At 37.5% G+C, this 14,457-nt stretch overlaps 1 protein-coding gene across 1 annotated transcript; it reads right to left on the reverse strand.

The window, feature by feature from the left end:
* Nucleotides 1-250: 250 nt before the first annotated feature.
* On the reverse strand, nucleotides 251-12,394 carry LOC139127237 (myristoylated alanine-rich C-kinase substrate-like). The gene is made up of 6 exons (XM_070693147.1): nucleotides 12,245-12,394; nucleotides 8,584-8,763; nucleotides 7,644-7,742; nucleotides 5,460-5,744; nucleotides 3,989-4,561; nucleotides 251-2,601 (listed from the first exon to the last, which is right to left on the reverse strand). The coding sequence occupies exons 1-6, from the start codon at nucleotides 12,327-12,329 to the stop codon at nucleotides 2,333-2,335; spliced, it is 1,491 nt and encodes a 496-aa protein (XP_070549248.1). The 5' UTR covers nucleotides 12,330-12,394; the 3' UTR covers nucleotides 251-2,332.
* Nucleotides 12,395-14,457: the final 2,063 nt, after the last annotated feature.

Here is a 14,457-nt window from a genome sequence, read left to right on the forward strand (position 1 = left end):
GACATTCCTGAACAGTGGAAATTTCAGGCATGGCAAACAACTATGAATTGAGTGTCTTCTGGAAAATGCTGGCCAGATCCTAGTAAGTGTTCACAGTGTGTTTGGTATAGAACTTTTACTGCACTGTCATAGTCACAGGGTTCAAGTACAATCCATAGGTAACAGTAAGATCTTTGCCTTTCATCAAAGACCAGCTATCACTGAGTGGGTCTTTGCATGTAATAATGGTGCACCAGCCGTCAGTTCATTGAAAATAAACTTTATTCATAGTACCACATTCCATACAAAAATATCGTGCAAAAGAAAACATAAATATAGAAAATAAAACTCTTCATACAAAATCATATAAGACATGTGTTCATACAAAACCATATAAGATATGTGAATAATTTTATTAAAATTACAATCTCTTTTCTTAGATAAAATATAAATTCACAAATATTACATTTACAATAATGAGTTGTTCACAGCAAAACAATGCCACAAGTTTGGTTTTTTTTGATAAACTTTCAAAAAAAATACATGCACTGGAAATATGTCTTTCTTGTCAAAAATACCACAGAGCTTTCTTCACATACTGCTCCTACATGTCACAATGTGTCATCATGACATTTACTGTTCAAATATTCACCAATTTTTCCCAAAATACTGACCTTAATGTTAACTCTTTGAAGATGAATTTCGGTGTCCTTGTTAAAGCTGAGTTTACACAGAAATGAAAAAGTCACAAAAGAATTGAGAAATGTTGTCATAGTCGTTCATTTTATATCTTTCAATATCAAACTTTCCATTATTCCCAAATGTCTAATTAACACTCAAAGTGTTCTGCAAACAACAGATAGTTTAACCTGTTCATTTCAGTTTCCTATACACAGACCCATATCACTACTGACAACTGAGTTGTGGACAAACCCTGGCATTGAAAGAGTTCAAAGATGAAACTGATGGTTTTGACATCAGTGATTTTGCTAAATAAGACCAATGACTGAAATTGATATGCAACCTACCGGTACTATAGCAACTGTTTATTTCTCCATAATTTTTTGTTTTGTAAAATAAAATGCATTTTCTAATCTTCAAAAATGTATGTCCAGTCACAAAGTAGAAGCCTTGTAGGCACAACACATTGAGTACAGTCTGCATTGTTATTGTTGACAAATGAGTTCTGGTCTGGTCTAAATTCACTTGTCAACAATAACATAGTATATAATTCACATTACCGACTGTGCTGACTAGATTGAAATTTCTTTGATAATTTAACAGTTGTACAGCAATAAACTGGCTTTCCGTTTCACAGACACATAACACACTAAAACACACTGAGAAATACAGTGAGACACATTAAACCAAGCACAAAAATTGACATGACTGTGTGTTACAATATATGCATCACAATAATTGGATGTTACAATATGCAAAGACGCCAGCTTTGTTGGATCATCTTTGTAACTACAAATAAAACACACTTAAAACATCATCACTGAGTGAACTGTAACTCAATTACTGTATAGGGAACCTCTTGTTGCATGACACACCACAACACAGAAAAATAATATTTTTGATAACTCAGTCTCAAAACATGCAATTTGAAAAATGTAAATTTTACAATTTTGTGTCCAATATCAGGATACAGACATACTTCACAGAATTCCAAATCACAATAATGCTGAATGTAATCAGGTAATGATGTCTGCAATCTCACTTTCCATTTCTGAAGACAAAGAGTTGTAAAGTGGAAGGTAGGTTCATGAATATAGGCAGGCATTTGTTAGGCTACAACAGTCAAACAATACTTAACACTTCGTGGTTGGCAATGGTCCCCTCATCTATGAACATTATTTGCAAGGAATAATTTTCAACTCCAGTGATCTTCTCCAATTCTGGTTTTGTTCAGTTTTGTTTCATGGAAGATCATTTTTTTCTCTCCAAAGGTGGAATGCTAAGAAATGTTGTTTTCAAAAGACACGTACTGTTACCATGATATGTAAATCTATGGATGAGTTTCTAGAAATTTCTTCCGGTATCAAGTAAATCATTTTGTACATGTACTGCTTTGATGAGTTATATCATTTAAAACATGGATGGAGAAGTTGGAAGAGGTAGGCAAGTTAAAATAAAAGATCTATATACATGCTGACATGAAAACTCTTACAAGTCTGCAGTAACAAAATGTTTAAAGCACCATCACATCTTACTTGTCATTGACACCCCTCTGAGAACAGTCCAGTAACCCAACCACAGTGTGCCGTATAGGGTGGCAATGGAATATTCTACTTACTGTATGGGGTCCATACAAGCACTAATGAAGGGGGGGGGGGGTTAATGTTGAAAGCTACTCTGCAGGGGCTCTGTCTGCAGAAGACACATTACTGTCAGCAGCGCCACCGTCCAGTGCAGATTCCTCCTTGGTGTCTTCTTCCTGTACAATCATTTCAGCCGCCGGTGCCGGGGTGGTTTCAGCTGCCTGTTCCGGTGCTGGAGTGGTTTCAGCTGCTGGTTCCGGTGCTGGAGCCGGAGTCGCTTCAGCTGTCGGTGCCGGAGTTGTTTCAGCTGCCGGTGCCGGAGTTCCTGCAGCAGGAGCCTCATCGTTTGCTTTGCCTGCTGTAGAGACACCAAAACAAAATGATTATCTTGAGATCAGCACAAAGACCAGTATTTCAAAGTGCAAAGAAATTGTGACGTGTCAGACAAATTTTTCATGAGTTCGGCTGCACAATGCCGCAAAAAAAACAACTCTTAAAACAAGCCGCACATACATATATTTTTTATAATTGACTTTATAAACTCCTCACTTTGGTTGTGATAGGTTAAGTCTACCGGTACATGTGGCATACCTTTATAAGAATAAAGTGAGATATTTTTAAGATTACCCACATTTCACATTCTGCATAAAGTTATATCTTATATTTATATATATATGTATATATTTATTATTTTTGATAAGTATCCTTTTCTTATTTTGTAGTATTAGTTCTTGACTATGTTCACCTTTGAGGGATAACGTCAATAAAGTTATTATTATTATTATTGTGTTGGGTGCAGCGCCCCCATAATTATGCACTGTAAGGGATACTACAAAATGGTTGTTTTTTTCTACATATACTCTTCTTTCAAGTGAAATATTACATTTCAGAAAATAGTGTCAAGCTTTTGACTTAAATTTATTTTTATCATTAATTTCAAAATTGAGGTTTTTCACCCAAATATACACCCACTTCATCCTTCGAGTAAACTACTGCTACCATACTAAACTTTAGATTCTCTGTTTTTTGAAAATATATAGTATGAGGGGGTTTCCTTGTCATCTTTGATGAGAAATATTGCTTTGAAAAAACTGTGTAGCAACATGCTGCTCCACCTTAAAAGCATTACATCTTTTATAAGACCACTGTTCTTGCAAAAGGTCTTACATTTACAGCCTACCTGATAAACTAGCAGTAACAGTGTACTGGCATACAATCTAAGATATTACAAAATTTGAACATGCACATATCTGAATAAAACCCATAACACAATGATGGATGTACACGATATCAGTGTAAAACAATTACTATATTGTCTGAAAAAATGTATCCACTGAATTGTAATTATATTAAAATGAGGTCTGGTACCAGATATCACTCAATTAGGTGCTGCACAAATAGGTTTAGAAATACTATTGCGCCCTCAACAGTGAGGATTCTTAATCAATTTTCTACCAGGTGAAAATCTCATTGCGGAGACGGCTACTGTCATGATTATTTCAAATTGTACTGTGACTGATCAACAAGTACTGTGTCTGTTATCTGGCACTGTGCTTTTTTTCAATCTGTGTGATCTCCTTATATTTTATCTATTATAAAATATTTGTTTAAGGCTGTGTACACCACAAAGCCTTTCCATTTTATATTGGATTAATAGAGGATAATAATAATTATCAATAATAATAATAACACTGCTAATTTACCGGTACTAATACAGTTACATTAAAATGCATTCCCTGTCATACCTGTCTCTGCATCACCGGTTGTTTCCTCTGCTGCTTGGCCGTCAGGCTGTTCAGCTGACGCAGGAACATCTTCAGTCTTTTCTGCTGCAGTTTCAGCAGCGGCAACTTCCTCTGTCGCTGCCTCAGGTTCCTTTGCGGCCACTTCCTCTGTTGCCGCTGCCTCAGGTTCCTTCTCCGCTGCGGCTGCAGTGTCGTCGGCCTTTGGCTCTTCAGCTGCGACAGCTTCTGGTTCTGCTGTTGGTCCCTCATCGCCAGGTTGCTGCTCTTCCTTTGTTTTATCACCGGCAGGTTCCGCTTCGCTTTCCTGTTGCTGTTCTTCCTGCGTTGCTGCAGGCGTCTCTTCTGCAGGTTGTTGTTCCGCCGCACCTTCATCAGCCTTTGCATCACTGGGTTGCTGTTCTGCTGCGGGTGTTGCAGCAGGTTTTTCTTCCGACGGTGGTTGCTCTACCGCCGCAGCCGGTTGTTCCTCGCTTTCTTTCTCTGCTGCCGGTACTTCACTGCTAGGTTTCTCTGCCTCTGCTGCCGGTTCTGGCTTCGCCGCCGGTGTCTTTGCAGGTGAGGGCGCTGTTGGCTCTGTATAACCACATAAGGAAAATAACGTTGATATTCTGTGTTATCCATACCATAAAAAGCAGTGACATTACAGCTGAGTGTGTGTATCTCAAATATTCTGAAACTGATACTGTCACAACTAATAGTGTTACACAAATCTGTATGATCTCATTTTCTCAAGTGTCTATAGCATTTTACCATTACGTATTGTCTGACAATTTTATAATTTTTTCATGTCATATTTGACTTTTCATGTTTACACTGTCAAAGATACATCACAAACCTGACAGTCTGATTATATTTTCTCAGGAACCACTTTTTCAGAATCATGTTATGATTAACATTTTCTTCATATCTGATTTCCTAAACCTTTTTTCCAGAGTGGAAAAAATTTCAGTACTGTACTGTATTATAATGAAGGGTTTCTTCCAAATCCAATACATGTAACTCAGTACATGAACATAAAACACATGATTTGATAATATACTGCTTTTTCTCTTTTTGTTTTCCAAAAATCATACAAATTACTTATCACATGATTTGTTGACATTTCTTCATGATGCTAACTTTACCATCAATGTCATCGCTTATATAAGAAATCATTATTTGGCTAACTCTGTGGCTGGTGGATGGGACAACAAATAAAGCAAAATCCAACAGCTTTCGGAAGGAAATGCCAGGCAAAGTTAATCTGACGGTAAGTCTAGCTTTCAGTGTACTTAAACTAGAATTCAAAAATTTTTTGATGCAAGTTACATGTGTGAATAATAGGGTTGAAAATAAAACAATTTTTTTATAATTCTGTCATCAAGACCTTTCATTAAGTTTCAATCTCATTTTGAAGTAGGATCAAACAAAGCTATACTCACAATATTAAGCACAGCAAGGATTAGAAGAAAATTTTAATTTTCTAATTTACCTTTTTCTTCTTGTGTTTCCTTTGTCACCTCTGCTGTGCTTTCCTTGGCTGCTTCTTCAGGTTTTTCAGCAGCCTCTTCTACGACTCCTTGAGGCGTCTCAGATTTTTCTTCAACCTGAGGAGTCTTGCTGACCACCTCGGGAGTGGCGGTCTTTTCTGGTGGCGTCTTGACGACTTGATCGCTGGCTTTCGGTGCCGTGGTAACCCTGGATGGTGGGTCATCAATGGGTGACTTGAGGAGTTTTAATGACTTGAATTGCTCCCTAGAAGAGCGGCCGTAATCACCTGACAGAAACATTTGGCATTGACATGTTATGGATATTGGTGGATTTAAATTTTCAGGTGACATTGACAGAAAAATTGCAGACAGAAGAAAGGGCATAAAATGAGCTACAGTCACTTTTTGGCATTAGTTATGTGAAGAAATACCAAGTATTTCAAATCAATATGACAGGTGCCAAATAGACAGTGTAGCATTTGGATTCAGAAGAGCCATGGATTGCTAAAACACGTTCAGGACAATTGAAAATCATCACACTTCGAGGGAAGTTGATTTAGCCAGTACAATTCAAAAATCCTGCACAAATTTGCTCTGATTATGCCATACACCTTGGAATTAAACCATGTAATATACCTGATAGTCATTGTTCAGACTTTGTTTTGAAATGTTATTTAAAAACCTGAAGGCAAGTTACACAACCAACAACCTATTTCAGCAATTTGTCATGAGAGGAGTTCAAATCTACACTTGCCCCAAGTTTGTAGGCATATAAATATCAAAACAGAGTAAAATTGAAGGAAGAAACTTCAGTAGAATGTTGCGAATTCAGCAGACTGTCGCATAGATCTTGGAGGGAACATGACGGCCAAGACACCGGGGACATATTTTCGTACTACAATGACTTCATCAGATATTTGAACTTCAAAATTGTTGTTTAAGAGATCAGCGTGGAAGTACCGTATATAGGTTGAATGCAAAGCAGGACGCCCTAAGACAATTAACCATAACCGATAAGTTTGTTTCCCGTGCATGTTTTTAACTAGCAATGGTCACTAACAAATGCAAAAAATATGTTGCTATGTTACGATGACACTTTGGCAAAATTATTAATAGTATAAAATATTCTACTTCAATAATCATTGATCGAGGGTTTCCATCAATAAGTTAACATCATACTGAGAACTGTATCTACAACAGTTACTGAGAAATGCACAATGAAAACAAGAGTGTTGCTGTCTTTGGCTAAAATGCTAGACAGTGTATGGTGGATAGATAGGTACATGTATATTGGGATCAGTGAGTTTATTTGGAATTTAATACTGACTGAGTGGACGTCATGTTGATGTGAGGAAAATTGTAATAATTTAGCAAGGAGGTACGTGTGATATTGTTAGAGCGGATTAACAAGAGGACACAAAGTTTTCGTAAAACGGTATTTCATGGAAATTAAATTTTTGATATTTGGTGAGTGTCATCCTACACAGCAAGAAAACTGCATTCAGATTTCAGTACATGCCTGTAACAGGGTCTGATCAGTACCTGTAACAGTCCCTAAGAAATAACGTCTGTTTCAGGACCGGTGAAATTGGTCAGAAATCAGGGGCACATGTATGAACAGGTCTGTATCAGGTCTGGTATTGAAGGAATGTATACAGTGATGTAATTTCTGAGTGTATCCAGTGCTGTGACCACATGACTGAAATACACGTGTACAAACAGTGGTGTGTCAGTGTTGAATTTACAGGGCCTGTCACAGTGCTTCAATATTTGTCAGATTTCAGGGGTGTATATTTTCAGAAAAATTGGCCAATTTTGATGACAGAAATGAATACAGGCATAAATGTGTGCACATTAAAAAACATTATTGACCCTGTTACAGGTCTGTATTCACATTGCTGTGTGCAGTCCTGTAAATACAGTGTTGAGACAGGCAGAAACTTCAGAACCCGTCAAGGTCGGTGTCCACAACACTCTACACAGTCCTGTCCCCACAGCCCTGTATAAAGACTTACACATCAGCCCTTGTCATCGCGCAGTGGCTGACACAGACTTGTACCGCGGAGTTGTGTCAGGGTCTGTACATGGCCTGTCACAGGGGCAAATCTGACATATCTCATTTGACCAACTATTGTAATCATTAAGGGCAAATTTTTTGCTGCATATGATTAGAATATGCAACTTACCAGAAGTTGGCGTTATAGTTCTGTAGGTATCCATGCGACTTGTCTTTGTACTTCCAGAACCAAGTCTGTACCCAGCACTGGTAGGGTCCTCACCAGTACCTGTGACAATATGAGAGAGAGAGAGAGAGAGAGAGAGAGAGAGAGAGAGAGAGAGAGAGAGAGACAGATATTACTTGTGATATTCAGCAAAGATGGATTTAAATGAAAACAAGAAATTTTTCACAAATTTGACTATGCAGTAAAAAATTTCCAGTCTTGATTTGAAAAGCTTATCCAAGTGTCTATGATTTGACAGAGATTTTTGTCTCTTCGATAAATTTGAACCTGGAATCAGAATTTGTGAAAATACGGAATTTATTGTCTCTGACAAATGGCATGATGTTTTCCCATTGGAAATATTATCTCACAAAATCACTTCTTTTATTACTCACAAGTCTCCCTCTCTCACCCATGGAGACATGCCAAATGCCAACACCTACAATAGGCTCTTTGTAACAAAAGATATTACACGGATGACTGGGTTTATTGTTGCATTCATGGCCTGCCTTCAAACACTGCAATGCAACTGATAGACTGTTTGTATCCACACACACACATAAACCCAACTCTGTTGTGATAATGCCATTTCATTCCCCAGTGCTCTGACATTTGACCTCAAATTTCAAAGGCAGTAACAATAACTATGACTCAATTTAAGCGACTCGGGTGTCTGACATTTAACCCTTAGTATCCCACTAGGTTGTCTGTCAACAGAATAGCCCTGATCTTTACAACCATGTGATGCAGTGAGAAGGGTTACTATTGGTTTTTCATCATAAAAAAATGTTTTCATATCAGACCGGCAAAGTATCAGTCTCTCAAATAAAACAAGAAATTCCTAACAATGCTAGAAAGAACCAAGCAACTTTGAACATGTTGAAACCACTTTATTCGAACTCACTTGCCCTGATGTCCAGTAGTTTTTTCAGATACTTAGCGGCGAATGCATTGATGTTGTCTGGCTGAGTTCGGAGGACTTCCCTTGACAGTGAGGTGATGATATTCCGTAATCCCGGTGGGATTGAAAGCGACTCTGGTCCGTACCTGACCGACATCGTCACCACTCTTGTCTTGGGTAGTACTGCAAAATAACAATGGTACAAAGTGTTTGTTTGAGATCTGTGTAACAATAATTCACAGAAAGAATCATACTCATAGGTTTTATCAAGTCACATTACTTTATAAATAGCAAACTTCAGCCTGTAAGTACACAGCTGATTATAACATGAAGCTTCTCATTCCAATTCAGATTTTCAACACTGTGACGTCATTCCTTTGCAGAGTATTTTACAATCTGGGAAGAAGTAAGTGGGTTGCCTACCAAGAAATTAAGACACACAATGATATTATTATTATATCATACCAGTATATTGATGGCGCAAATATAGCGATCTGATTGGTCGAGACGCGAAAAGAACCATGGTATATTGGCGATATACCATGGCTGGCATACGCGCGAGGTCTCAACTTGAGCAAAAATCTGTTTATGATGTTGCACGCCAGAATTTCAATCTACTGTTATGATATAATAGCAATAAATCACACCCAGCAACAGTATACCACTCAACCAGTTCACTTCATACCGGTATATGCACTCGCTATCGCTCATGCATATATATCGTGAACTGGTCAAAATCTTGTGGTATACCGTCGCTGGGTGTGCTTTATTGCTTAATTATAACGCATACAAGTGGTATCAGAAACTGCTGAGTCAGCAGATACTATGGTAGAGAAAGGCATATAATCTTGCCATTTTCTCGTGAAATCCAGCAAGGTGATTCTATCTTTTGCATACACTTTTTTTGAAATGCTTTTCCATACTGAGACTTTGTGAAACTTTCAAGACGGCGATGACATAAAGATTGGTATCTTCTTAATTCATATTTAGGTCAATGGAGTATATTGCAAGACTCATGGGTAGTCTCCCACCTTGAGAACATTCATTCTAAAGTCAGCACTTCAATATTTCACTACCTTCAACACAATTTACAATATGGGAGATTTCATCAGCTGTAGGACATTGTTCGTACAAGTATTTTTAATTTGATCCCTCTATTAAATTTTTCTCGTGCTATTGCTTCATTATTTTTTTAAAGTCTACTTTCAATTTTTGCCATGTAAACACAGCCTCAATGTTATTGTTGACAAAATGATTTCAGTGCCCTCTAGGATTCATTTAACAAAAATCACATTGCATACAGTGTACAATGTATCATGTTTGCACTCATCATTCTTTAGGAAGGAGACGAAAACATGGTGATTCTCTGGGGAAAAAAATCACCATTTATCAAATATTTCCATTTTTCATAGAATGTTTCACTATTTTCCCTTAAATGTACTTATACTTGAAGACTTGTACAAATTAGGGGCCATCGATAATAAAAGTGGATGTTTGACCGATGTAATTCCTTCAATTAGGACAGAAGGGGAGGGTAAGAGAAATGTGTGAAAGGGGTGAAAATCATCTGAGAATTTTCAGTTTTTCCTAAACTCCAAAATCGTGGCAATTTAAAATGTACAGAACTGTGTGACATTAGATGACATGACAGGTGTGAACTTGGTATTGTCAGTCACTTGATAGGTAGCTTGTCAGGCTGGCAAGACTGGTCACTCTGATATGATAATAATAATAATAATAATATTTTTATTGCTTGCTTGTAAATATAGGGTTTACATCACATTTGTGGCAATAAAAGTGTGATACAAAAATAAGTTCAAATTTTCTTCAATAAAGATAAAGTATTACAGTATAATAATAGTAGCTAATAATAAATATAACTAGGTATTTCTTTGTTTATATAAAGTAAAATATAATCTGCAAGTTGTTTATTAAAAGATAGATATATGTTAAAGAGGTGTGAGAGCGACCCAATGCAGGGAATACTTTCAACGAAGATGCTTCTTTATTTATTCTAGAGACAACAGTATTCTACAAGGATGAAGATTTAAAGAATTGCAAAAATAAATGAATTAAAAGTGAAATGCTGTGTTGCAAGAAATATTTAGAAATGTTATATCACCTTGGAACATGAAATCAATGAGAGTTCAGTTTGATCATTATGTGTATAGTTTTAGAATTTTGTTGTGGGATTGTACAGTATTAGTAATTTGTAAATGTGTGTGTATGTACATAAAGATCATTCTGACATCACTGACTTAGATTTTTATATTTTGCATCAGAAATTTTTTGTTTGTTTTTTTTTTTTGGGGGGGGGGAGGGAGGAGATCTTGACAACGTTGGTCATGCATCAGCTTTTACAACTGACGACAACTTTCATTTGGGAATTTCAGTGTTACTTGTTGTCAGGCACACTCAAAGTCACTTGAGAGTTGGTAATGCACAGGCCCATCCTCCCTGACAGACAAAGAACAGCATGGACCAGCATGCACTTTGTTAGCAAGCTAGTGAGGGTGCAGTGGTAGAATAGTCAAATAGTTGCTTTAAAGTCATGACAATATATACAATATTGAACTAAAACCCAGCTCATCAGAATCAACTGATCAACAGTGATTTGTCTCCAATTGAAATTGTCGAGGAAGGACAGCTGAGATCCTATAATGAGTGTTTTATATTTCATGATTTTGAGGTAATTTGCTTTTTTTTTATTAGCAATCAATATATTGTGCCACAATATATTCCAGGACCTCCGTTATTGGGTTGGCGTCTTATACTAGTAGTCTAACTCCTTGATTAGAGACATGGTTCTTGTCTGATAACAAAGTACAGTAATGACAGACTCTATAACTTAGAAGTTGAACGAGGTAGTCTAGCTACCACCTTGGACTACAAATACGGTCCAAACAGGTTGACTGGACAAACAGCATATAGGCAGACCTGACAGTTAAACAAACACAACAGTAGCGGCAGTAAATAATAAACCTATTAACAACCACTTGTGCTTAAACCGATCAAATAACATCGGCATGCCAGGACACGATTGGACGATACCCCGTTCAACGACACAACTATGTCTGGCAGTGCAGGGTGATACGTTGGCATGCCACGAAGTTCACTGATATTTTTACTGAAAACAAATTATTACAGGTTCATTTACTGAACTTCTTTGACCATTTTCCCCAAATATCAACATCGAAGATTGTAGCACAATGGTAAACATTTTGAGAGAATTTTGGGAAATTTCACCTGTCAGTTTTCGTACTTTCTCGGTCACTTCACAAACACGGTATACGGTATCATATTTTTAGTTACTCCGCAGTTTATACAGCTGGGTTGAGGAGGTACAGTGCCGAGCTTGTGTTCATGTACTGGGGACGAGATGAGGAGTGAGCTTGTGTATCATTCATATTTTTGGACATTTATCTTTGGAGATAGAACTGTGATTAAATCAAACTATGGTCTGCTTCTTTAAACCGTGCAACAACAGGTGCAGGTGCAGGGAGCAAGACCTAGAGAAGGTATTGAAGTACAGTTAATGAGTTATGTGTTAAATCAGGGACCGCGACTGTGGTTCTAAAATCATGGACTTGACTCGCGTCTGAACGAATCAGAAACTTCAGATTTCATGAAAAGTGTATACCTTCGATTTCCACAGGGAACCTACCTGATTGAGAAAGTGCTCTTCCAGGCGTCAATGATTGAGTGCTCAATGCTTGTAATCTGGTAACAAGTGCTTTGTCTATTGTCATTTATGGATTACCATTTGAATAGGCACGTAAAGTTTGTTTTTGAAAAGCCTAAGGGTTGCCATCGAGCTGAATGCGCATGCGTATTTCTTACACCTGGCATTTGATTGTTGTCGCGTGCCAAAGTTGTTTTCACCACTGACATCGTTTGAGCCACACAGCTGTGTGCACAGCACAGGTACAGGTCACATCAGTGCATGACCCCGGTACATGACTAACGATGATATAGACTTTGCCTCAACCACATTTTCTTCTCAATGATAACATTGAAGTTCATATTACGGATTCACCCGTACCAAACAAGGACTGAGTGCCCCTCCCCTCTCGGCTTGGGATGGAAGCATCTCCCATCCCTCTCGATAGTGTCCAACCTCAAATAGGCTGTCAATTACCCGGGGGGGGGGGGGTGTACTCTTGATATTGTCATATTGGGGTGGGCCGCCCCAGTTGAAAACATCAACCCATGTATTTGCCAAGAAATATGACCCATTGTTAGGGATTTAGCAGCCAAGTTAGTTCTTGGTAGGGGAAAGTTTTCATCGTCACCGTTGGCCTTGTCTAATCTGGCATCCGATAAACCATCAGTGGAATATAAGCTTACAGTTAGCTGTGATGACTTGGAAATGTGTATGTACATAATTTTAGCCCTCCATTTTATCAATTGATTTTCAAGAGCTTATTTTATCAAATGTTTCCAGACGTTTCACAAGATCTGCTGTTAGTAACAAATTAGGCCTAATGATGCCCGTTTCCCGTCAACGAAAGGGTGGAAACACTTTTCTGAATAAAGGCAATACTCTACCCTCTGATATAAAATCTCACAAAGAAATTTGTAATTTTGAATTTTTAGTGAAGAAATATGTTTAATTTGTACGCATTTGTTTTTGTGATTTTGTGATTTGTCAATTTTTTATGTAGGCTACCTTTGTAATTTTTGTTATGTTCTAGGCCTACTTGTCAATTTTTATATTTATTTGTTGTGTACATTTATAGCTTTTTAATGCAGGACGTCATGGGAGATAACAGAACACATTTGTGTGGGAAATGAATTGACTTATTCCTGTTAAAGTAAAGTAAAATAAATAATAAATATATAAAGATTTGCTTGAAACGTTTTGGAAATTTTCACCTTCATTATGTTAGATGTGAAAGTTTTCCTATTTAAAAGCATGGGATATTTGCTTTGTTATCGACCAATGTTCAGGGCTTTTTTTTCGGATGAAAAATCGAGCGATGTTTAGGGATTTTTGCAGAAAAATCTACCCATTGCATGTTTTGTGATTTTTTTGTGAAAAAATGACGCCGGCTGGGCGGCACATACCCGTACACCTTTTCTATGGGAGTATCACCTGGGTCCCTGTGTTCGTGTGTCTGTCTGTCTGTCTGTCAGTTTGTCATAGTTTTTGGCGAACATTTTTTCCAACAGTATTAAAAGCTGGTGCTTGATTTGAAAATGGAGAGGATATGTTTAGAAAAAGTGGTGTATAGAACATCTCCATGGCAGATTTAGACTTCCACAGCGCCAGCTTCGGATTGGAAATAACAAATCAAGAATGAGCAGAAACAATTGAAATTGAAGATCTCAGAACAAATAAATTCGTTGAGGCTAGTTACAGTAAGATTACACCCATGAGTGTAGAATGCGCTTTATGGAAGCATATTCACACAGTCACATTTTAATTTTATTTGTTTCTGATCTATCACATTTTAAAACTCTTGAAGAAAACAAAATTCGCTGTCTTAGTTTTCCGAAAATCGAAAACTGTGTATATTCCCCCCATAGAGTAAACAGGGGGAATTGACACACATTTTGAATTTAAAATATCGAAATGTTATGCAATTTATTTCTTTATCATCAAACTGTGCACAATGACTCCTGATTATTATTCTTCATTCGTTAAAAGACTGGCCATGGTTGAAAGCTGCATTGAGGAAAGTACAGCAAAAGTCTCTACAATATTCAAACTTTTCGATGTGTCGCGGTCGTCGTCTGCGGGGATCCTTCTTGATGACGTCATAACGAATACAACACAAACGCTACGACCGGAGAGAACAGATTCTCGTCCACAAAGCAGCCTGAGACGAACGATTGAAAGGTCACGTGACGCTGATTACATGGAATGATTGGAAC

Source organism: Ptychodera flava, unplaced genomic scaffold (assembly GCF_041260155.1).
Source record: "Ptychodera flava strain L36383 unplaced genomic scaffold, AS_Pfla_20210202 Scaffold_30__1_contigs__length_3116999_pilon, whole genome shotgun sequence".
NCBI lineage: Eukaryota > Metazoa > Hemichordata > Enteropneusta > Ptychoderidae > Ptychodera > Ptychodera flava.

What these genes read in the sequence shown, in the direction of transcription:
- LOC139127237 (XM_070693147.1), bottom strand. Translation starts at nt 12,329, where the DNA reads ATGACAATAGACAAAGCACTTGTTACCAGATTACAAGCATTGAGCACT. An exon ending in AAGAGCACTTTCTCAATCAG is followed by an intron (nt 8,764 to 12,244) that starts GTAGGTTCCCTG and finishes GTTATTTTGCAG; the next exon opens with TACTACCCAAGACAAGAGTG. An exon ending in GGAAACACAAGAAGAAAAAG is followed by an intron (nt 4,562 to 5,459) that starts GTAAATTAGAAA and finishes GTGGTTATACAG; the next exon opens with AGCCAACAGCGCCCTCACCT.